This window comes from Halichoeres trimaculatus, unplaced genomic scaffold, assembly GCF_033239565.1.
Source record: "Halichoeres trimaculatus isolate MK-OKI-2021-1 unplaced genomic scaffold, fHalTri1.1 fHalTri1_scaffold_15, whole genome shotgun sequence".
NCBI classification, from domain to species: Eukaryota; Metazoa; Chordata; class Actinopteri; order Labriformes; family Labridae; genus Halichoeres; species Halichoeres trimaculatus.
In genome coordinates, this window is record NW_027437193.1 from 22,815,012 (window position 1) to 22,839,366 (window position 24,355).

A 24,355-nucleotide genomic window follows, 5' to 3' on the forward strand; every position below is an offset into this window, starting at 1 on the left:
TGGAGCGTTATCCTGCTGGAAGTAGCCATCAGAAGATGGGTACACTGTGCTCATAAAGGGATGGACATGGTCAGCAACAATATTCAGGTAGGCTGTGGACTTTAAACCATGCTCAGTTGGCTGAGGCCAAATTCTGACCCTACCATCTGAATGTGGAGCAGAAATCCAGACTCATCAGACCAGGCAACGTTTTTCCAATCTTCTATTGTCCAGTTTTGGTGTTGCTGTGTGAATTGTAGCCTCAGTTTCCTGTTCTTAGCTGACAGGAGGGTCACCCGGTGTGGTCTTCTGCTGCTGTAGCCCATCTGCCTCAAGGTTGGATGTGTTGTGTGTTCAGAGATGCTCTTCTGCAGACCTCGGTTGTAACCAGTGGTTATTTGAGTTACTGTTGACTTTCTATCAGCTCCAACCAGTCTGTCCATTCTCCTCTGACCTCTGGTATCAACAAGGCATTTTGTCCCACAGAACTGCTGCTCACTGGATATTTTCTCTTTCTGGGACCATTCTCTGTAAACCCTAGAGATGGTTGTTGGTTAAAATCCCAGTAGATCAGCAGTTTCTGAAATACTCTGACCAGCCCGTCTGGCACCAACAGCCATGCCACGTTCAAAGTCCCTTAAATCCCCTTTCTTCCCCATTCTGATGCTCACTTTGATCTGCAGCAGATTATCTTAACCATGTCTACATGCCTAAATGCATTGAGTTGCTGCCATGTGATTGGCTGATTAGTAATTTGCGTTGACGATCAGTTGAATGTGGAGTAACCTAAATAAGCAGCACGTGACTTTAGTGGGAAAAACTGACACTTTATGTTAAAGTGGTGCTGGGTGTGAATCCCATGTAGAAATATAATGCTCTAGACTCTGCACAGTGAAGTACAGACAACAACTTTGAGTGAGTGTAATGCATATAAACTTCATTAAGCAGACTACCTGATTATTCAGGTAGATAAACCTGAAAGAGCACTAACAGGCAGGAGAGCAGGGTTGTTGGTTTGGTGCTGGTTCTGTCTGGTTTACAAGGAGGGGGCAGGGGCAAGGTGAGGGTGGAGATTATCTTATCTGTGCTTTGTAGTTTATTCATGTGGTTACACAAAAAGAAATTTGAAAGCAGCATGCAAATGTTCAAAAATATGTATTTTACCGATATATATATATATATATATATATATATATATATATATATTTATGTGTGTGTGTGTGTGTGTGTGTGTGTCATTCTGCTGTTGCATCTGCAGGATAAAAATGAATACTTTGTAGAAAAGTTGCTTTGAATTCATTTAATCTTTCTCAGGCATTGGGTCTCTACGTCCATTCACAGTTGACTTGTCGTATTCAGAAGAGTCAAGGAGACTTCCCTCAGCTGAATGTGACGATAGAAAGAGCTGGTATTAAAATTGAACTCCCTGTGTTTTAGTTCTGAAAGTATTGACATTCAGAACAGGGAACACCTGCTTCATATAAAAGACAGAACAGGTGTTATCAGGTATAATAGATAATCAATTGGAGTTAAGACATTGTGTTAAAAAAGGTTCAGTTGTTTGAATGAAGTACTTAAATGAACTTTAATGACACCTTGAGAAAGATTTTCCTTTTGAGATTTGTGAATTTTTAATCCCCCAGAAAAGACTGATTCGTATCAAACAGTACATTCTCAATAACTTGACAAGTAATGTGTTTTCAAGCAGCTTTGTTTTATGTTCATAAAAATGTCTCAGATTATATTTACAGAACAGATATTAAGGGTCACAAAGGACAGGCCTGAATATTTCATATCACATCATTCTTTTCTCTTCTTTTTTTGGCAAATCAAGACCTTAGTCCAAAATACTAAACAATGTTGGAGGCCAATTTGAACTACATAAATAATGTGTAGCACAAACACCTTAAAACAACTGGACAACAACACCATTTTTTTTTTCATATATTATATTAATGAAGAAAACTTGCGGTTTACACATGGAAACAAAAGAGAAATATGATACATTTTTTTCTAAAAGAATAATCAGTTTTAAATGTGAGAAGTGAGACAGTCACTGCTCATCAATATCTATACACTGTAACTGAAATCAGACTTCACTGTGATGGTAAAATTAGCGCACTGGTTAAATGAATATTACAACTATATTCAATGAACTGAAAGGCCTCCCCAGTGACACACATAAAGCACAGCAGATGAGGTTTGCCAAAATGTTACCATCAGAACAGCGAGATATTTCAGGTGATATAAATAGCACAGACATATTAAAAAAAAAAAACAGGTGAAACATGGGGGGATTGGTAAGAAAGATGAATTTTTTAAAGTTTGCTGTGAGTTTTATTTTTAGCAAAAGTATGAACTTGGAGTCTGAAAGTTTCACTATACATGTATGGTTTCACAAAACCTGTAGCTCCATTTCCTCTGCTGGGCTAAAAAACCGCTCTCAGACATCTGCATCATTTGCAATGAAGAGGACTTCTCAGCCAAACATCGAGGTCAAGCTTAAAACTGAGAATCAAAAACCAACATGTCTTGCAATGCGGGGTTAAAAAATAAAAACAAAAGATGGTGGTTTTGATCTTCGGCACATCACCTCCAACTAGAGAAAAACTGAAATCTGTAACACTTTCACAGGTAACGGCTGGTCGAGTCAGAGATAAGCCATCGACAAAGGATGAAAGTGGACAGTCAGTACTAGGTAGTTTTCACCAGATCATAGACGTGGATGTGGATGTCATCGTCATATTTGATGTAGTATACAGTGGGCTTAGCTGGGACCTGGTAAATAACCAAGCCCGTCCTCTTGATGCCATTATCTGTGACGTATTCCACCTGTTTACCCACAAGGCTCTCTGGCTCCTCACCTGGCTTCCTGTCTGCCGGGAGTAGGTGTTTGTTTTCTGTTAGACAGGTAAACAACAAACAGATAACAAGATGAAAATCAGAGAAACAGGAGCATGTCTCATCTTTAAAGCAGAACTTTCACCCTCCTTTAAAATGCATGTCCGGATTATTCACAGTCTGGCTGTGTTTAAAAGTCAATTTGGGTAAAATTCCCACTGCACTCAACAGCAAAAGGATTACCAGGAAAATCTCACTTATTACATCAAGTATTATCTACAAGAAGGAGTCTTGCACACTTGAAGAAAAAGTGAGGAACGATCCTGTCCTGCAATCCAGGCAACAGCAGCAGACCTGGTGAGTGCATATGATGCTGCGGATTCCCACAGTACAACATAATGACACTTAAAGTGTTGGCAAAATTTTAACTGAATAAAATGTATGTGTCACTGAGCCACGATAAGACCAAAATAAAATAGGGGACGAAAATGTTTAATTCATCTGCAGACAACAGACCTTAATCTGTCCTACTAACCTGTTCGAGTCAAGAGGAGCTGGAACAGGATTAAGAGAAATAAAACCCACAAGAGGGACAGTTAGATCAAAGAGCCTTAATTATGTGGAATAACCAGCTCTCTTACTCAAAATTCAGCAGTTTTAAATACTTCATTCTGATTGGCTAAAAAACTTTGACACCAGGAATGAAATTGGCATGATAAGAGCAACGCCAGAAACACACAATTCACAAATGTCAAAACAAATCAATCCACTGAGGAGAGTTCCAGCTTATTTTACAACTACTTGTTGACACTGAGGCAAGACGGTTAGTTTCTGTGAGCATCACTGGTAAACAATGTGGCAAATTCGCTAATTTTAATTCAGCTAATTAAGAAATTTTGATTTCAGATTCTGTCCTGCAATCCAGGCCACAGCTGGTGAGCACTAGGGCTGGGACAATATGCTATTCTCGCGATTCGATTCCATTACGATTTAAATTGTGTTTTTTTAGATATTTATGATTTTTGCCAATTTTAGTTTGCTTTTTTGACACTAGACCATGGTAAAATGGTTGAATGATGATAATGATGTGTACATACTATATCAGCAGCCATATTTTCCCATAAACTGCATATCACATGAGTCAGAGAGAAACCTTTCACCCTCTACTGGAGAAAAGTGGAACTTTTTTTCCAATCCAGTTTACAAACAAAGACTAAAACGAAGAATCTTAATTTGAAAAAAAAAAAAAAACAATTATTTGACAAAGAATACCAATTTTGATATTATCGAACAAAAATCCATATATATTGATTTTCATTTTTTATCTCCCACCCCTCGGCTCTCATTTATCAATCTTGCGTGGGAATTAGCGCAGATCTGGGTGTAAAAATAATTTTGTGTCTGATTTATGAAATGTGCGTACCAGGGCCAATCACGGCGTATGCCTTATCAGGTGTTGATAAATGTGGCAGCTGAAAACAATTGTAATTTCCACAACACGCCCCTAAATATTCAAGGTTTACCTGGCTGAACCCACAGGATTTACGACATGGAGGGACGCATTATGGGAAAAAGGACAACACCATAACAGCAGAGGTAGAGAGGAAATGACGCCACGTTGTTTCGCAGCCGGAAAAGTGGCGGAAAAGTAGAGCGGATCAGAAAAAAACTCTCCTGCAAGGAAATCACTGCAGTGATTCTGCAGCATGGATGTGACAAAGTGAAATACAGCAGAGTTTCAAACATTTAATTTACACAGCCTTTGCTTTTACCTTGATTAATTAATCTGTGAAGTCTGACTATTAGAAGCCACAATATTATTGATTGTTTCTGTTCTGGTTCAGAAACGTGTTAAGTTGGCTTTTAAAGATGTGTTTGAAGTCTGAAAGAAGCTGTAGACTCCAGCCTGAACCTGTCACAGACTGAGGAGGGAGTGGAGCTGAAGTGTGTCGATCGTGCACGGGTAGACCGGACTTTTATGATTATTCGTACCACGAGGCGAGCACATAGGTTATGATCTCGTAAAAATGAACATCCTTTGTTATGAAACAGTCACTTTTTTGCACTGTTAACATTTATATGATAATATTGTGAGGAGTGAAATAATAATCTTGACAGTAAATCTTGTAATCAATACAGCTTCCTTAAAAAAAAATCTGTGCTAAAAGTTTGATCCAGAGATCTGCCGATCTGTGCATGGAAAAGAGCGTTCACCCATTTTTCAGGCGTACGCACGTTTGATAAATGAGGGCCCTAGGGAGCACATGACTAGGATTCTGAAAACTACAACAGAAACTTAAACTTTGAGTGGTGTTCAAAAATAAAAAATAAAATTTAAATTGCTGGAAGCTGTGACTTTTGTCGCATTTATGTTTAAAGGTTCTTCAACTGCAAAGCTCACAGGAAAAAAAGGCATCTCTGCTTTTGCTGAGGTCTGCTTTACCTTTGCTGGTGCTGCCCTCAATGAAAATGTTCAGGTGGATGTATTTCTTAGCAAATTAGCAGGCCAATGTTTCAATTGACCACAATCTTAAAATTTTTAGATTAATGTTAATTTGTCCTGAAAGGAGGCTGATAAAAATTCATTTCCATGGAAACATTACCAACCATAATATCAGAGGGAGTTTTCTCAGCTGTATAAATCTTTTTTTTTTTTTTTATCAAGTGAATCGTCTTTGAAAAATTTTTTATGTCAGTCTGTATGTGTCTGTAGTTTATGGCCAAATAAAAACGGGATTAATTTATAAGAAACAACAACCGTAATTGTAAAAAAATTGTATTTGTGTATCAATTTTCAAAGCAGGGTGAAAAGGGGTTCAACAAAAGAAAAAGAAAAAGGGGAAAAGGTGTTACTGTAAATCAGAATAGTAAGACCCCTCCCCCTGAAACCCTGGTACTGCTCACCCTGTCAGTATCCGAACAGGTATATCCACCTGCTCACCATGCACCATGACTTACACAATTACCTCTCCTATTCTCCTGCATTCCCCGCCTGATAGTATAATTCTCTTTTTAATTTGAAAAGAGTTTGCACAGCAGAACAAACTTTCCTATTATTAAATCAAACAGAAACCCTTCACAAAACAATCAGGAGAAAAAAAAGACACAATAGAGAGTGGAGTGTTTAGCAATGCTGACTATGTAAATTAGTCCCGTTCCCTTCCTCCCACAATCCAGCAGTTTCTGAATCATGAAACAATAAACAGTTTCATGCAAATGTACAACACTGGTTTCTGTACCTGATTCAGGCAGGACACGTAGATCTCCGTCCTTGTAGTCATCCCACAGCTGGTACATGTACAGCACTGGGTCTTTCTCGTAGGTGATGTAATACCAGTGGGTCATGATGGGGGCTCGGGACAGCACCATACCTCGCCACTCGTTCTTCTCTCCGTCCTCCTTCTCAAACAGATGCTCCACTGCTCGGCCCACCAGCTCCTCGGCCCCAGGAGGCACCTTGATTTTATTATTCACTGTGGAAAGAAGACACTTCAGTAAGCCTTAGAACTGAAAAACTTTATATGAGCTTAATTTGTTGTATAATTTTTCATCTTATGGTGCTGAAACAGCAGCAATTTTTCCATTTTTTATCCCTTCATTAAAAGAAGCTTTTAATGGGGTAGTCTGTAATGATCTGACACAATCTATAAATTATTATGAACATGAAAAGCTTTAAGTGTTGCCTGTGTAGCTGCTAGGATCAAGTGCAACTACTTGCCTCACTGTTCACACCTGCAATTCAAACTGTTAATGAGAGTTATTTGGATAACAAGCCCAAATTTATCATCTGAATTTAAGATTGTAACACTTTAAAAAGTCCAAGGGGGTAAAAACTCAGGCATGATTCTGTTTCAGCTGAGTTGAGGAAATGTTCCTCGTAACCTCAGTATAAACAATGATTCAGGTCCTCAGGTCCACTCACTGAATTAAGTCAAGTATTGATTGAGCTCAAGAGATCACGATGTTATCTTGTCAAGAGACAACCATTCACACACTAACATTTTTTTTCTTTCCAAGACTTCAGGTTTAGAGAAAAGAGTAGTATGTTTTAAATCAACAGGAGGTCTTAGTGGTATAGCTAGCATTCCCAACAACAGACACAGCACCCAAGGGACAGAACAGGAAAAACACCAACTCAAACTTAAAACTGAGAATCATCCATGGTGTAGTGAGAAACAAGCTTTGTCTACGATATCAAGCAGATAGGAGGGAACTCACCAACTTTCTCTGCTAACACTTGCAGGTTGGACACCCTGCTGTCTTTAAAGAGCTCAATGCCGTATACACAATCAAAGCCGTCATATTTGACCATGTAGAGGGAGCTGTTCACAGTGAGCCGCTCCAGGACGGTGCCTTTCCACTTGGTTACATTTCCCTTCTCCCTCCAGGTGTGCTGAATCCTTCGGCCCAACAGGTTGTCTGGGTCCGGACTCAGGGTTGACGCTGAGCTCTCACTCAGCTCTCCACTGCTACGCTTCCTGTACACATGGAGGGAAGAGTTTAATTAACATATCAGTTGGAGATTTAAAGTGGGTGAGCTCCACGAGGTACTAGCAATGCAAAAATGTGTTTTGACCGTGAAGATTAAACCATAAATCACTATTTAGAGCTGTTTTCCCTAACTTGTACAGACTAGTCTACAGAAAATCAATGGGTGTAGGCTTGTCTGATTACATAAAAATCGTAAAAACCTGTGCTTTCTAATGTGTCTTCACTTCTAACAGCTCTACTTAATGGATCTCTGAACATTAAGTCGTGTCTAAGTCGTCACTGATAAAAACTTGTTTCAGTGACTTAAAACATGATATTATTAGAACAAAACACTGCAACATTTACCAAGCATCATAATATGGCCAATTCGTTTTTTTTCAAATATCCTAGTCATCTAACTTGAAATCCAATGGCTTTATTTTAAAAACACCTATCCCATGTTTTTATTTTCCTCAAACGTCCAAATGTATCACTTATTGTACATCTTTGATGTAGAAATGTAAAATGAATGTCTGTTTCTTTGCAGTGTGTAGTCACTTCGTCTGACACCCAATTTAAAGCATTTTTAGAAATCAAAAATAAAAAATAACAGGTAATTGAACACACGTTTTTTCAATATAGCAAAGTTAATTAGATTGAATCCTTACCTGCCTCGTTTCTTTGACATGTTTCCATAAATTCACACAACCCTATGACACAAAAACAGAAAAGTGAGGGAAAATGACAGGACCTGAACATCAAAGTCGTGTTCAGACACATTTAAAAGAGCAGTTACTGTACTACAGACAGGTCTGCTGGGTCTGCTCCCCAAAACCAACTCAGCTACACTCATGCAAATTAGCCAACAGACTCCCATAGCCGGATGTAAACAACATAACTGCGACAAGCAAATGCTAATGCTAACTAAGGTAGCTGAGTGCTAATTTAGCGAGTGGCTTATACATTTGTAGAGCAGAGCAGATAAATATGTAACTTCAGCAACACTAACCGTGTAAACGTCGACGTGTCGAGGTTGGTTGTACACTTGCAGCTACATTGCATCTAAAATTGGAAACAGCTAAGTAGACAACCTCAGTAAATCATTCCGGTCGCTCTGTTTCTATTTTAAATGGGTAATAGTTATGATCACTCGTCTCCAGTATTTCTTTACATAAGCTAGCTGAACAAAAGGAAATGCATCGCCATGTAAGCGCTGATTTTGCACACTGCTTGTAACGTTAGCTTCTACATTAACATTACAAAATTAAGGAATGACCAATATAACATTTCTGTTTTTGTGCAAATGACAGTTTCATTGGCTAGAGCCTGTAGAAGGAGCGGTTTGTCCTACCTGATCAATATTTTCACATGTGTTTGTCTTTGCAGGGCAGATTCCAGCACCTAACGTAGGCTAGACACACGGAAACGATCATGTTAAAAAAAAAAAAAAAGAAAGAAAAAAAAAAAAAAAGACTTCAAATACCAGAACCGACCTACGGCTCCCAAAGCACTCTGGGATATGGAGTCCCGTTGAAGGATTCCCGTGTGAAGAAGCACCACTGTTGACCACCCTGAAGCCATTTGTTAACATCTCAACGTTAGCCGACGTTTTATGCCTTTATACCAGTTAGACATTGATATTTCTGATACCTTTTATCTGTCAAAACTTTAAGATACAGTCCAGCAAAATTAGTCCTAAAACTACAAGTCCCAGTGTTTCCAACACTTCTTCAGTCAGAATATCCTTAACACCTTTTTTACGTCAAGAAATATCTTGAAAGTCTCAGAGACACAGCAAGAAACAGTACTTTGCACATTTTTATAGAACAAAAAATTAAATTACTGGGGGATTTTACCTTGTAAACCAGGGTTTCTGCTTATCTTTAATATGTGAATGCAACTACATTATTTTCACAGAGGCTCTTGATTTTCTATTTTATTAATGATTTAATGTTGAAGAAAAGGAGGTCACATCTTGAACGACAAAAAAAAGACACTTAATAATTTTGATAATAATCTTTAAAATGGGCTTTGCTGTATTTCAACAAATTTCAGTGTTATGTTGAAATCATTGAGTTTTACTTTGTTGTAGTTAACTATCATGAAGTGCACCATTTAATAAAGCCAGCCATTTTTTTTAATATACAAAGAATACACCACAGGAACTGCTCTGACACTAAAATGCTATGATAACACACAAAGAAGTACCCTCCTTATAGTTGAAATGCTTATGATTACCACAAGATGTCAGACTTAACACAAAATCTCTGCCTCTGGCTCCACCAGACTTCAGATGATTGACTGAACATTGTGCAGTGAGTGATGCAGTACCCTTGGGTGCCTGTCTGACAGCATTTTCAGGGTGGAAGCTTTGGTTTTATCTTGTGCCAAACCACCTGTATGTGCATGACTCACTATTGCTGTGGTGCTGAATAAAAACAGTTTGTCAAAATAAGCAATCAGCAGCTCTCAACTGCAATCAGTAGGGAATAGTTGTGCTCCTATTACTTAAACAATTTTGATTAACTTAATTTTACCCACAGCATATTATTCATATCTTCTCCCACCATATGGTAAATATCACCACTTTTACAATCAAATGTATGTTCATATAACACATAAACCAGTAAAACAGTTGTGTGAAAGGTCACACATGGTCAAGTCAAGCAGGGTTTGAAGTTTCGAGTTAACAGAAATAAGCTTGATCATGGTGGGTGTTATGAATGTGGATTTTAGCACTTTTCAACTCAATGAATAAATGATAATAAAAATGATAAATGATTCAGTATTCCTGGAAGTGCTAAAGCTTTCCAGCAGATAAATGAGTACTTCTGTTTTGTCCTGGTTGGGCTGTAAAAAGGTTGCAAAATCCAGACCTTGATATCTAAAATACAGTAAAAAGGTGAGTCCCACTGCTCTGTGTCATCAGGAGGCACAGCCACAGAGCTGAGTGTCGTCAGCATGGATGTGAATAGAGATGACACATCTTTTAAGGTTATTGCCTGGGGTAGCATATACAAATCACAAGGTAAAGATCCTAAAACTGATCCTTGTGGTACCACACAGGTAACCACGTGATGTTTGGAGGAGTGATTAACCGTTTCAATAAACTACCTTTTACCAAAGTACGAGGTAAACTAGTTTGAAAAATTTCCATCAGGCTAATTTGTTCTCTGGATCTAAAAGATTTAAAAGCAGCACTGAGATCAAGTAGTACAAAGACAGTATATTTGTTGTCGTCCATGTTTGATCTAATGTCAATCATTACTTTTAGTAGGGCTGACCTGACCGAAACTTCTCTAATTGAAAGTTTAGGTTTTGCAATTTACGGTGATATGTTGAAACAAAATGAATGTGTGGGCTGCGCGGTGGCGCACCAGTTAGTGCTGCAGCCCCACAATAAGAAGGTCACTGGTTTGAATCCTAGCTTGGCCAGTGGGCCTTTCTGTGTGGAGTTTGCATGAATAGAATAATATAGAATAGAACAGAATAGAATAGAACTTTATTGTATTTGCAACAAGTACAACAAAATTGAAGTCACAGCAGCAATCGAGAAAACAAAAGTAAGAAAGTGTATAGAAAGTGCAAAAAGGTCCATAAGAAAGTAGTTGATGACAGCTTGTCCATCATTGTCCAGTTCAGCCAGCCTCCACCTCCACAGGGTCCAGGACTGAGCTTCTTCAGCAGTCTGTTTAGTCTCTGTCTCCTGGATCCTGTCTGCTCACAGCAGGTGAAGTTCTTCCAATGTGGCGTTGGTGTCTGATGTTAGCTCCGTTAGCCATGTCTGTGAATAGTATGATGCTGCTCTGCCTTCTGGTATTCCCTCTGTTTTGCTGGGTTAGCATGGCAGATCTTACGTTCCCAATAACGATGGATGGAAGGACAGGTCCATGTCGTCACTTCTTAGCTCACACCTGAGAACCAGCACGTCGTCCTCACCTCCTTCTCCTCACCTTGTGGGGAAACATCAGGCCTTACACCAGTTAGCATTGACATGCTACAGGCTGCTGGCAGCTGAGTTCACATGTAAACAATGCAGCCATGGTTACATGTAGGATCTCCAGACAAACACAGGAGAAAAAGTAGTAAAAATATCACTGAAGACACAAAAAGTTTGGTGTCCATGACCAACAAATGAGCCATACAGAGTAATGATCCACTCTAAATACAAAGATTACGAAAAAGAGACGAAAAATTACAAAAATGGACAAAGAAGAGAGAGCTGCTGCAAAAGGCAGCCATAGCCAACAGGGTGGCGCCTAGCAATGTTCTCTCCATGTATGCGTGGGTTCTCTCTGGGTAGTCCGTCCAAAAACATGCTCATCAGGTTAATTGGTCACTCTAAATTGTCTGTAGGTGTGTGTGAATGGTTGTCTGTCTGTGTGTCAGTCCTGTGATTGACTGGCGACCAGTCCAGGGTGTACCCTGCCTCTCACCCAATGGCAGCTGGGATAGGCTCCAGCCACCCGAAAAAATGAATGTACAGGACAAAAGGAGTTATAGCAGGTGTTAACTAAACTTTATGATCTTGTTTTTGTTCCTCCTTGTTGCGTTTCAAACAAAACAGAACAAACCAAAAAATGTCATCAGTTCATACGAAATTCAGGGATAACATCCATGTGTCCACTGGCTTCCCATGGTGTTCCCATTCAGTTACCACTTGAAAGCTAAGCCATGCATTTACAAGTCTTTACCAAACAATCTGTTGACTCCACAAGTTCCATTTAAAGCAGTATACAATGTACTTGTGCATTGAGCATCAGCAGAAAATCTGTTTATTTTCACTTTTATCTCATTTGGACTTCTTTAAATGTCTCTTTTGTCAGCTATTCAATCTTCAAACTCAACTGCGGCTTCCAGAAAGATTAGCCATAACCCATTTCTATTAATTAGACCATTTAACACACGAGAGTCTGCCATTAGCAGTTTGGTGGTCTGGGTGGTTTTAGCAAATTGTGATCCCAGATGAAAATAGCTTGACCACAGGACAGTTCAGATCAGTACACAACAGACACAATTATTTGTGAGGCGTGAGCCAGTACGGTAAAGCCGACAGCCTTTGTGAGGAAGCCAACACTGTCTCGACACAAAGCTGTCCAGCGTCCAAGGTTGCCTCCTTGCCTCCTTGTGTACTTGTTGTTGTCACAGCAACAGGAAAAGTCTGAATGATGGAGGAATGGGCTAGGGCCTTTGTTGTTGTTGTTGTTGGTGGTGGTGGTGATTTTGTTGTTGTTGTTGTTGTTGTTGTTGTTGTTGTTGTTGTTTGTGATGCATTTAGTCCCATGTTCGCTCCAAAGCAGAAGTCTTTCAGGTTTTAGGGCTGAAGGAAGACCAGATATCACAGTTATCTGATACTTATTTTTTTTGGCATCAAGCATGTTTCAAAGTTGCGTTGCCTCAAAATCTTCACCTTTATGTTTCCTCCTCTGTGACTGACATCCTCCTCTGCTCATCTTGCAGGTTTCTCCGGCGCTGCCATCTGAGGAGGAGAGCCCACAGCGGCCCTCTCCCACGGGACACCATGAGAATACCGCCTCCAAAAATAGAGGCCTCCTCCTTCCTCCCCCTCCAACTCTTCCTCTCTCCCAGGTATCTGTCTCTGCTGTTAATGAATGAAGGACAACACACACACACACACACACACACACACACACACACACACACACACACACACACACACACACACACACACACACACACACACACACACACACACACACACACACACACACACGTCACAGCCGAGTTCAATTCAGCTCTAGACATGCATGATACAGCTACGATATGCCATCATTAGTTCAGGTTGCATTGGGATGTTGGTAATACAAGAGATATCTCCCACACACACACACACACACACACACACACACACTAAACAAAAACACACATGCTAATCTTGGCATGCCTTTAAGAGTCTACTGTGCAGTTTCCCTGTGTCGCTGATCCAAAAACATCAAGTGTTTCTCTGTAGGGGGTAGATTGTTCTGAGCATGTGTGTGTGTGTGTGTGTGTGTGTGTGTGTGTGTGTGTGTGTGTGTGTGTGTGTGTGTGTGTGTGTGTGTGTGTGGCGGGGTGTTAAAAGAGAAGTGTGCTGCTGACGAGTGTTTTCAGCTTTAATTAGCAGGGTTCTGTCTCTGTCTAGATCACAGCTCACCTCTCCTTCCGAATAAGGAATGTGGGCAAATTTGACAAACCATGTGACCTAAATAAAAAAAAAAACACACAAAGGCAGAAAACCTGAACCTTGAACATCACCATTCAACTGCCAAGACTCTCCAGATTTAGAACAACACAAGAGAAGTCTGCTGTCTGTTTTTTCCCATCTTTTTAGATGAAAGTGTATCTTCTGTCGAGATGAGGCAGTTTTACATGTTTTATTTTGAAATCAGTTTCTGGATCTTTGACTTTTTCTCTCCCAGGGGGAATTTTATTTTCAAGTAAGTGTGAATAGTTGTTTTTTTTTACACTTTTCACAGAAACAGTTTTTATTTTTTCATTGATTGCGTTACATTAATTAATACAGTACAAACCTGATTAAAATCTTAAGACCACTATATACTACCTTTTTGGTACTGATCTGAATAGAACCCTGGATCCCACTCACACTAAGAGGATTGCCATGATATCCTACTTAGCAAAGAAGTGCATTTTGCTCAACTGAAACCAACACAATCCTGCTTCATTGTCTATGTTCAAACAAACTTTGAATGAAACTCTACGTCTGGAACAATGTACATATATCTTGAAAAAAAAGGGATATCTTTTCCTGAAAATGTGGAAACCGCTTATGGACCTCTGACATCTATGTCGCTCGACAGCTCATGCACTGACTCTGAGTGTAAAGGAGGAAAAAGTACTGTGACCATGGTTTATTAATATATTAATTGCTTTTTTGTGTGTTTGTTTTGTCTTTCTCTTTAAATCAATTTACTTTTTAACTGTCTTGTTGTATATTTTTTGTCCCATTTCGTCCTGTCTAACTCTCCCTTTTGATACTGATTCTGTTCGTCTTGGTTATGTTCTTGCATAAAATGTAAAAATACATAAATAAAAAGGTAATTGGAAAAAAAATTCTTAAGACCAGTTGAAAAATTGCTAGAATCTGCATTTTGCACGTTTGGATCTTAATGAGATTTTAAGTAGAGCTACAATATGTCTCTTCTTGAACGTGGTCGGATCGTCGAGCTGCATAAGCAAGGCCTCACACAGTGCGACATTGCTGAGGTTGGACGCAGTCAGACAGTCATTCTACATTTTCTGAAAGATCCTGAGCATTATGGAACAAAAACAGTTTAGTGGTAGACCCAAAAAATTACACCTGAGCTGAGCCGGAGGATCTGATTGGCTGTCCGTCAAGACACAGGGCGGTCCTCGACCCAAATTAAGGCCCTTACTGGTGCTGACTGCAGAGCAATAACTATCAGACAGCATCAGTGGGGAAAGGGTTACAAAGACAAAAAAACAAATTCAAAGACCTCGTCTCCTTCAATGCCACAAAACTGCCCGTTTAGACTTTACCAGGGAGCATCAAACATGGGACATTGAAAGGTGGAAAAAAGTTTTATTCTCTGATGAGAAAAAAATGAACCTTGATGGTCCAGATGGCTTCAACGTTACTGACATGACGAGGAGATCCCACCTGAGATGTTTTCTACCCGGCACAGTGGAGGGGTCCATCGTGATCTGGGGCTTTTTCATTCAGTGAACACTGGAGCTTCAGGTGGTGCAGGGTGGTCAAACGGCGGCTGGTTACGTGCAGGTGTTGCAGCGGGCATCCTTCATGACTGAGGGCCCTGAACTGTGTGGTAACAGCTGGGTTTTTAACAGGACAACGCTGCAGGTCACAATGCTGGCTTGATGAAGGACTTCTTCAGGGAGAATAACATCCCTCTTTTGGACCATCCGTCATGTTCCCCTGATTTCAATCCAATAGAGAACATTTGGGGATGGATGGCGAGGGAAGTTTATAAAAATAGCCATCAGTTCCAGACAGTTGATGCCCTTCATGAAGCCATCTTCACCACTTGGAGCAATGTTCCCAAAAGCTTCCTGGAAACACTTGTATTAAGCATGCCCAAACCAATTTTCTGAAGTGATTGACAAGACCAGTGGAGCTACTCATTACTGAGTCCTACTGAGAAAAACTTTTGTTCTGATTTAGAGAGTTTTTGTCATTTTTTAAGCGATGGTCTTAAACTTTTGATCAGCTGATAAACAGCCTATTTCAGTTTACTTGTTTTCAATAAATCACTTTTCAAAGTGCTTTTTGTCACACTCCTCCTTCTTGCTTTTGCATATTGTAGCTCTACTTAAAACCTCATTAAGATCCAAATGTGCAAAAGGTAAATTCTAGCAATTTTTCAACTGGTCTTAAGAATTTGATCAGGTGTGTATTTTCAGAGTGTTTGAACACACGTACTTGCTATATCCCACCGCTGCATATATCTTTGCCCCATTAAGGTATTCCCAATTAAAAAATGTAGGCATCCAAATCTATTAACATGGATCCATTAATACTTGTATTTTGGAATATAAAAACAGTTTAGTGGTTTCAGAGATGCTAAGTGAGAGTAAAACATAATGTGTTATAGAAAAACCTCATGAGGAACAACTGTCCCTTTTCTGAGCTGGTGTTAGCTAGAGCATCTGCCATCCAGCACTTAACCATACTGCTAAATGTTTCAATGTAATTATATCCAGTGGGTGTGATAATAAGTAAATCCTCTCATTAATTGGGTCTTAGGATTGTGTTGCTCTTGCTGTCACAGCTAATTGACCCCAAGAATGAGGTGGAGTACATCTGCCTTCATTTATGCACAGCTCTAATTAACACCACCACCACAACCAAGAGGGGACACATTAGTGTGTGTGTGTGTGTGTGTGTGTGTGTGTGTGTGTGTGTGTGTGTGTGTGTGTGTGTGTGTGTGTGTGTGTGTGTGTGTGTGTGTGTGTGTGTGTGTGTGAGAGACATGGAATCTCTTGACCCCAATCAACCAAACCAGACCAGAGAGAGGGTCTTCTATGTAGTGGACTCTGGAAGCACTGAATCCTTCATATGATTATCGTATGTTTGCACTCTTACAGGGTCTGTGAACCACATGTCAGTGTGAAGAGTACAAGATTCTTTAACTTTCCTGTTTTCAACTCTTGAGTTGCTGCTTTGGTCTTCAGAAATCATTTCAGTTTTTAGAGAACAAAGTTACCAAAACAGTCAGTTGCACCGTTTGATAACAAGTTGGAGCTGATTCAGGCCTCTGCATTATGTATGCCAGTTTGGTTCAGTTACTGACTGTAGGAACACACAAAGATGATATCAACAGAAACTGATTGGACTACATTTTTTTCCAGATACTCAAAGACACATGAAATATTGCTCCAGACAGAGGAAGTAAAATGTAATAGAGACAGGGACAAAGTAGAGGAGTAGAGGTCACTTATAGACTTTTTCAGAAGGTTGTCAGTTGATTTTTATGCGAGTTAAGTGAGTCACAGTTATAGATGTTCAGAGGGAGACAGTTCCAGATAGATAAAAGCTAAAGCTCTGCCCACAAAGCTGTGGTGCATGCTCTTTGGTGATGCGGACAGGAGGTTAGCATCTGCTGATCTGAGGTGGTGGTATTGGGGTTGGCGTTTGAGAAGGTGGATCAGGGCTTTGTAGGTGCTGGGCAGGAGCTTGAGGTGGATTTAGTGCTGTATGGTGGGCAAGTGAAAGTGCATACGGGTGGGTGTGATGTGATAGCTGGGCCAGGAGAGGGTGAGCAACCAGGCCACTGAGTTTTGGTTGTTTGAGGTCAGTACAGGTAGAGGATGCTGCACAGTCTGGGGGTTATGAAGGTGTGGATGTGCTTCAGCGACACAGAAGGAGAAGGTTGGTTTGAGTTGTGCAATTTTGCAAAGGTGGACAAAAAGATTTAAAAAACGAGGTCTGAAATGCTTGCAACAAGTTTAAAAAATCTGCCAATGAAACAAGAGAAAAGTTAGTTGTATTAAGACGTTATTATAGTTTCAAGCAAATTTTCGAGCAAATTTTTTTATTCCATCGACAAATTTATATATATTTTTTTTACTTGTTACCAGCAATTTAGAGCTCTTTTTTTAATAATTTGAAACAAGACATTTTTCTGGAGTGATCAGTTGAATGTGGCTCATATTGAGTATGATAAGACAATTTCTACTTAAAATAAGACAAAAACACTTGATAAGATTTCAGTTTTTTGCAGGGAGGAAATTCAGTTTTGTTAATATTTTTGTTACAAGCAAACCTGTGGGATCATCAAAGCTCAGTTAGAAGATCTGAGTGAAGGGGAGTGGAGATTTGGGGCCAATAACAATGAATTCAGATTTATTGCAGTGAAGTTTGAGAAAGTTGCCGTTCATGCATTTTATAAGATAGAAAGACAGAAGGACTGCTTTTTATGTAGAGCTCTAGCATTGGAAGTGATGGCAGCATATGATGTGGTCCATCCTTGAGGGACACTCTGGAGTCCTTGCAAACCTCTCAGCAGCCATTCGCTCGGACACGAGCTGGAACATCTTCTCATTCCTTTTGGCGCCATCCAATTCTCTCTTCACAGCCTCCTCGCCAATGATGCCGAGGAAGGTCTGGACCTCGGCGGTCGTCATGACACCTTCGGTCCTCCAGCCATTTTCCAAAAAAGGGAGTTTTCCTCGCGAAGTTGTCTGGAGATTCAAACTTGGCAGCGATTTGTGTCATTTTTTAGTACTGCTGTCGCACGGGAAGTGACAATTCTACCGACCAATCAGTGGTCTGCAGTGTTGTAGCTCCGCCTTTTGAGATTGGATCAGTTCAGTCTGGTACCCATACAAAAGGGTCGCAAAAAGTGGGACGGCTTGTCCCAGTTATTTGGGGATCTGTCCCCGTGTAAGTCAGTGGAAACGCCACAAAATGCACGTCGTACCAAAGCAAACCGAACCAGACTGCTTGATGGAAACACGGCTTATGTGTAACAGGGATTTGCAGTTATTGATGGAGATGTATTGAAATCTGTCTGAGATAAAGGATTTGAACCAGCAGAATGCTGAAACCAGTTAGACCAGTGCAGTTGACTGAGGAGGATGGCCTGATCTATGGAGTCAAGATCTGCACTTAGGTTGAGGAAAAAGATGTTGAGGAAGCCAGAGGTAAAGAAATAAGTTAATGAAATATTTTTTTATTGTTGTTTACCTGCTGAACACAACACATGAATATGTTTGTCTTTTATGTTGAAACATCTATTTATCTGAGCCTCAACTCGATCTCTGCAGGTGCCTCAGGCAAGATGACAACAGAAAAAGAAACGAAATGAAAACTTTCCTAACAACCCACAGGTCATATTCTTTTTATGCAATTGATCTAGAGGTCAGTTTACTTCAGTCATTTGCATCCCAAGTGACTGAAGTAAACAGAAAGGGGCTAGTTTTACCCAAGGACACTTGGATGTGACTGTGTGTTATTGATGGACAGAGGAGATGTGGTTAAAGGTGTAATGTGGCACGGTGTACGTACTGGACAACGTCATTCAGCCTGTCAGAGGACACACTCACACACACATCTGTCCTTTTACTCCTCCCATACTAAGAAGCTTTATATTCACCCACTGAGATAATCAGCAGTATTGATCACTCCTTCTCCAGAGGTGTTGTGAATCTAATGTTGATTATTGTTTATTTTCATGAGTAACAGTGATGTGTTACTCTCTGTAGTCACTCTGCAGGACTTAGTGGACTCTGGCTGCCCACGCTTTCACTCCCTTGTTCTTCAATCCTTTAATCTCTACATAAACCCACTCTGACTTCATAGCCCTGAGTCATACTGTATCACATCAACCTCTCCTCTCCTCTCCTCTCCTCTCCTCTCCTCTCCTCTCCTCTCCTCTCCTCTGGTGTTCATCCTGTCACTTTTGCACGAACAGCAGAGGGCACTACTCTGTCAATGAAATGCTAATGCTCTCTTCCTCCATGTGTTTATGTCTGTATACATGAATGTATCTCTGGGCTGGAGAGCTTCATTATATCTTCTGATGAATTAATGTGTGGATAAATAGGGTTAAACTGGAAGTTTCTGTTGATTTAACGATATTTATGCCATGAGTTGATTAATTATGATTAAATGCAATCACTCTCCTGTTCAGCGTACTTCTGCTCTTCTGTGCTTTTTCTTTTTGACAGTTCAGCCCCAGTGTCCACCATCATTACAGAAATAATACGAGAAATTGTTTTTAGCGCAGAAAAACACAGATCTTTCTTCTCACTGCTAAACTCACTCGGCCAGCGTGGTGTTGTCATAGAGACTAGTGTCCCAAATAAATTCTGTCCAGGCCAACCCAACCAGAGAGCTAAGAAGTAGCATTAAGAAATAATACACATTGGCGCTGAAAATCTCATTTTAAAGTGTGGATTAAGATCAGGCATATATCTAGAAGGGAGACTTTTTCAAGATCACTTTCAAACTCCTCACAGTCCTTTTAATGAAAATATTCTGTTTGATGTTGTTTTACAGACTAACACTAAAATGGTAAATCTAATGTTAATTCCCCCTGAAAGGAGGCTGAGAAGAATCCAGGAGGTGTTATTCCTGTGGAATCAGATGGACTCTGAGTTTATCATGGTAAAAATAAATCACTTTTAAATCAATAAAATTAACTTTAAAAGTCTCCCTTCGAGATATATGCCTGATCATAATCCACACTTTGACATGAGATTATCAGCACCAATATTTCTGAATACATGTTATTCTAAATTGCTACTTCTTAGCTTCCAGTTCAGGTTGACCAGGACCGGATTGATTTACAGCACAGGTCTCCATGACAACACCACGCCAGCTGATGAAGTTTTGTAGAGAGAAGAGATAAAACAAAGAGATCTATGTTTTTCTCTGCTAAAAACGATTTCTGTGATTAATTTTGTAGTGATGGTGGACACAGGAGCCTAACTGTCGGACAGAAAAAGGACAGAAGAGCAGAAGAAAGATAAACAGGAGAGTGATACAGCCCAAGCTAAAGGCTAATTAGCCTTTAGCTTGGGCTGTATCACTCTTTGACACAGGAGCTAAACTGTTTGTGATAATGTTCATTCTAACCCACAGTCAGCAGTTATTCTGCAGTGGTCTGTTCAAACTTGAGGCTCTATCAATAAAATGAAGAATGAGGTTACGTTAGCTCTGATTGGTAAATGACTGGCAGGACATAGCTAACCAGGATTTACTAACGTTACACATTACAGACATGTCTTAGAGCACCGGGCTGCCAGCTGTGCTAAATATAAATATAAACTTAATACAAACTGACAGTGTTTACTTGTTGTCACGTTAGCCTACAGATACGCCGGAGCACCAGGCTGACGATAGCGCTAACATATAGCCGGTTGTATCCAGTAAAAAGTTGTCTTGAACAAAGAAAATTAGTTTTGTTCCGGTCTCCATTTAATTCCAAAACAAACACACGACTCACTAAAGTGTATTACGACTGTGCGGGGACCCTGGGCCACAAAGTGGCAAGGGAGTGCAATTAAAACAGATCCTCCTCATAGCATCTTTAAAGTTCACATATTATGCAAAAATCACTTTATTAAGTCTTGTAGTGAAATTTGTGGGTCTTTGGCTTTCCTCCCAGCCCACAAAATGTGATATTTAATGACAAAACCTGTACTTAGTAGTGCTTGTGAATGTAAAATCCTGACCTAAAACGAGCTGTTTCGATTTTCCAGGATTTGCCGTCAGTGATTCCCTTTTTTGACCAATCAGGAGCAGGTCTGACCTGATTGCAACTGTGCATGTGTGTGCTAGTCACTTCACGGCCGACTGCTTTTCCAACTTTGGACAGTACAACAGAGGGCTAGTGAATAGACTAGTCCTGAATCCAGGCGCATTACCAACCATCCGCCAACAAACCTCGGACCCTGGAAATGTGAGTATTTTAAATGCTGTGTGCTGTGGAGCAGATGTAAGAGCTTTTCCTCAGTGTCCCCCCTGTCTCTGTGTTAGCTTCAGGATGCTAACTTTAGCTGTGGTTAGCCTATTGTTTTAGCCTGTAATGTTACAGCAAACGAGCTTCGCTGTTTTCTAAACATTGTTCACCCAAAGCTTGTGGACCCATTCTCAATGACGCTGAAGAGCGGGGCGGTATCAGCGGTGGCTCATTTACATATGAAGGTCACGCCCACTAAATCAGAGCGTTCTGAACAGAGTGGCTATGAGAGCCTGGAAACAATGCTGCTGTGCTTGATTTATTGGGTTTTTGGACCAAAACATGTTACTACCATTTCATGAAGACATCAATGATCCATATTAAACTGCAGAAAAGGAGCAGAATATGGGACCTTTAACTTGGGTGTGTTTATGGGTGGTAGCCGGGTAACGTGATATTGTGTGGGGGACATCTGTCATATCTCACCACCTACATTATAGCTCATGTCCTCGCTGCTTTATTCCACTCTGGTGAAGTTTTTCCCCTTTTTACAGGTTTGTTGTGCCAATGAGACCTAAGATTTACAAACACAACTCTGTACAGTTATTTTATGCTGCTGTAGTTATATAGTTGCTGTTGGCTGTACAACTATAAATAAAATCCATCCTGACCAATCAAATAAATGCTTTCTGCCCACTGAGCAGTGTAATAGATGGGATTATCAAGCTTTGCCAATCACTGATTTGCACACACTAATTTCTGCTCTGGAGGGCTGTGAATCTCCAGTAAGTGGAGCATGTACGCTCATATGGGAAAGATATGATGATCAGGACACGTTTTACAGCCTTTATGCACATGCTGTTGTCATACAAAGGCTGAGTGTTAATGGAGTTATATGCATAGGCTGTGACCAGGCTGTAAAAACTGATCCAAATCTTCAACCTACTTTTTCAAATGAGTGCTTTTGTGACACACAAATGACAAACTGATGTCATACACACGTCATCTGGCTGCAGTCTGCTGCGGTGGTTGTAAATCAGAGGATGCTTTCTCTCTTTTTTTTTCTTTTTTTTTCCTCTTTGGTGTGATCTGGTTTGTTGTTTTGAATCTTTATGACGAAAGCAAAGCCGAGAACGCTGCCACAGGATCGCTGTGGAGTAACAATATGCCCCATCCTCCCTCCTGCACCTCTCACTCAGTGTGTGTGTGTCAGCGTGAGTGTGTTTGTGTGTGTGTGTGTGCGTACGCAAGTGTGTGTTTGGTGGTGACGGAGGTGGTGGGGTGGGGACAAGCTGTGTGTCTTGCTGTGTGTGTGGTGCTTGTGGGTGAGGAGGAGACAGAAGGAGAAAGAGGGAGCTAGTCTGCAGCTTTACCCTTCCAGTGACTCAGCAATTTCACAGATATTTTTTTTTTTGTAAATAATCCCCTCTTCTCATTCCTGCTCTCTTCACTCCTTATCCCCTTTGCCCTTTTCACACTCCACCCCCTCCTCTGTGCTCCTCTCCCTTTTCCCCTCTCTTCCCTCCCTGCTCCCAATAATCATTTATGTCTCATTACTTAATTGGTTTTGTGTATAAAAATAACATTTCATCACTGTAATGACTCTCAATTAGAGAAAAGAGGGGCAGCAGATTTGAAAAGTCATCATCAAACACCCGTTGTCTTATTTTCTGTTTCTAAGAGTGATGGAGGTAGGAACCATAATCTGCTGAAATTCAAGAAAAGGGAAGAAGGGAAGAGGCGTTACTTAAACTCAGATCTTCAGCTGAATCCCCGTCAGTGACAGAACTCATGTGTTCAGTGCAGAAAGACAGAGAGACAGAGAGACGTCAGTGGCGCTTTGCTGAGAGCAGAGAGAGACGCAGGGACAGAAATAGAGCATGCTGGGATATCTGAGGAGAGGAGGAGAGGGGAGAGGCCCTGGGTATTCTGCCATCCTAGATAACACCAACTCTGCAGCAGGGGTGGCTGGAGAAGTGAAGCTAACAGTGAAGCTAACAGTTAAGGTACGGAGCAGGAGCATGCACTGGGTCGTGGAGGAACTTTCTCTTCTGTGTGTTGATTATTAGAAAGTTTTTGTTTAGTGGCCTGATCAGTTAAATTTATTCTGTTTAGTTTGATGCATGGACTGAATAATAATATGGACACAATCTCCGTTTTCGAGCTTGTTATGGGATGGGATCCACAGTCCCTTTTCTACTTTTAAAAGATGTCTGAAGACTCATCTGCTCAGGGAACACTCAAGGCTGGCACACATTACAGGAGTCTTCAAACCCTCATACATTCAGAGAGCACACCTGATGATAACATAAAGCAGATCGCACAAGATGTCTTTCTTCTGATCTTAAAGCGCGTGGTGCACATTACAGAGCAAATCACACACTAACTGATTCTTCATCAGAGTATCAGCGTCTTCACGCTCAATATTCCAAATCTCTAGTAAAACACGACTTCAGTGTAAACAGACATGATGTATGAACAGGAAAAAGCAATGATGGTTGTTTTTTAGCTTCTATAATTAAAACACACACACACACACAAAAAGAATAACGACAAAAGAAAAAGTTGTGGAGATGGTGGGGATATGGGCTGTGTGAATAAAAATATGGCTTGAATGTGAGTAAAGTCATCACAAGTATTACAGAAACATTTCTTACTTCCTCCTCAGACAGCTGCGTCAGCTCACGTCTTGATTGGCTTTACTCCGGTACAGGTGATGTGACAGGCTGTGTGTGCTTGGCTGCCCTCAGGCTCTGTTTACACGACGTTTCATCTGAAAACACTACAACGCAGTGAAAAAAAAAATGCATTTAAACGGAAGTGCAGAGGGACTGAAAATGCTGTAGTAGGCATGCCAGGCCTGTAGGTGGCGCTATAACTGTCTTGTCCAGAAGCCACTTTCAGGGAGAGCTTCACCGAAGTAGAGTTGAGCCGATCATCTGGTGTATTGGTGAATACTAAGTGCAGAAGTGGAGCAACAGATGCTCATTTTGTATAAAGACAGTCAGCAGATACAGTAGATTGAGCAGCACAAGCACAACACGGTATTTCTTGACGGTTGAACAAAGGTACTGTTGTCCTGTTGTATGTGCTTGTGTAAAGCGGAGTGTGACGCCAGCGTTTCCACTAGAAACACCGGCTTACCGTTTACACAGCAACAG

General features: G+C 40.5%; 1 protein-coding gene across 2 annotated transcripts; it reads right to left on the reverse strand.

Annotated features, from left to right (window-relative positions):
* Nucleotides 1-2,248: 2,248 nt before the first annotated feature.
* Nucleotides 2,249-8,724, reverse strand: LOC141804872 (spindlin-Z-like). 2 transcript variants are annotated; one of them, XM_074689524.1, is made up of 6 exons: nt 8,642-8,710; nt 8,300-8,352; nt 7,959-8,000; nt 7,039-7,298; nt 6,060-6,293; nt 2,249-2,879 (listed from the first exon to the last, which is right to left on the reverse strand). In XM_074689524.1, the coding sequence occupies exons 3-6, from the start codon at nt 7,976-7,978 to the stop codon at nt 2,674-2,676; spliced, it is 720 nt and encodes a 239-aa protein (XP_074545625.1). In that variant the 5' UTR covers nt 7,979-8,000; nt 8,300-8,352; nt 8,642-8,710; the 3' UTR covers nt 2,249-2,673. The 2 variants fall into 2 exon arrangements, with proteins under 2 accessions (XP_074545625.1, XP_074545624.1); XM_074689523.1 differs by lacking the exon at nt 8,300-8,352 and having other exon boundaries at nt 8,642-8,724.
* Nucleotides 8,725-24,355: the final 15,631 nt, after the last annotated feature.

Coding starts and splice junctions, on each gene's coding strand:
- LOC141804872 (XM_074689523.1), bottom strand. CDS start 7,978: ATGTCAAAGAAACGAGGCAG. Junction 7,299..7,958: donor ATGTCAAAGAAACGAGGCAG/GTAAGGATTCAA, acceptor CCATGTGTACAG/GAAGCGTAGCAGTGGAGAGC. Junction 6,294..7,038: donor AGTGTTAGCAGAGAAAGTTG/GTGAGTTCCCTC, acceptor TTCTTTCCACAG/TGAATAATAAAATCAAGGTG.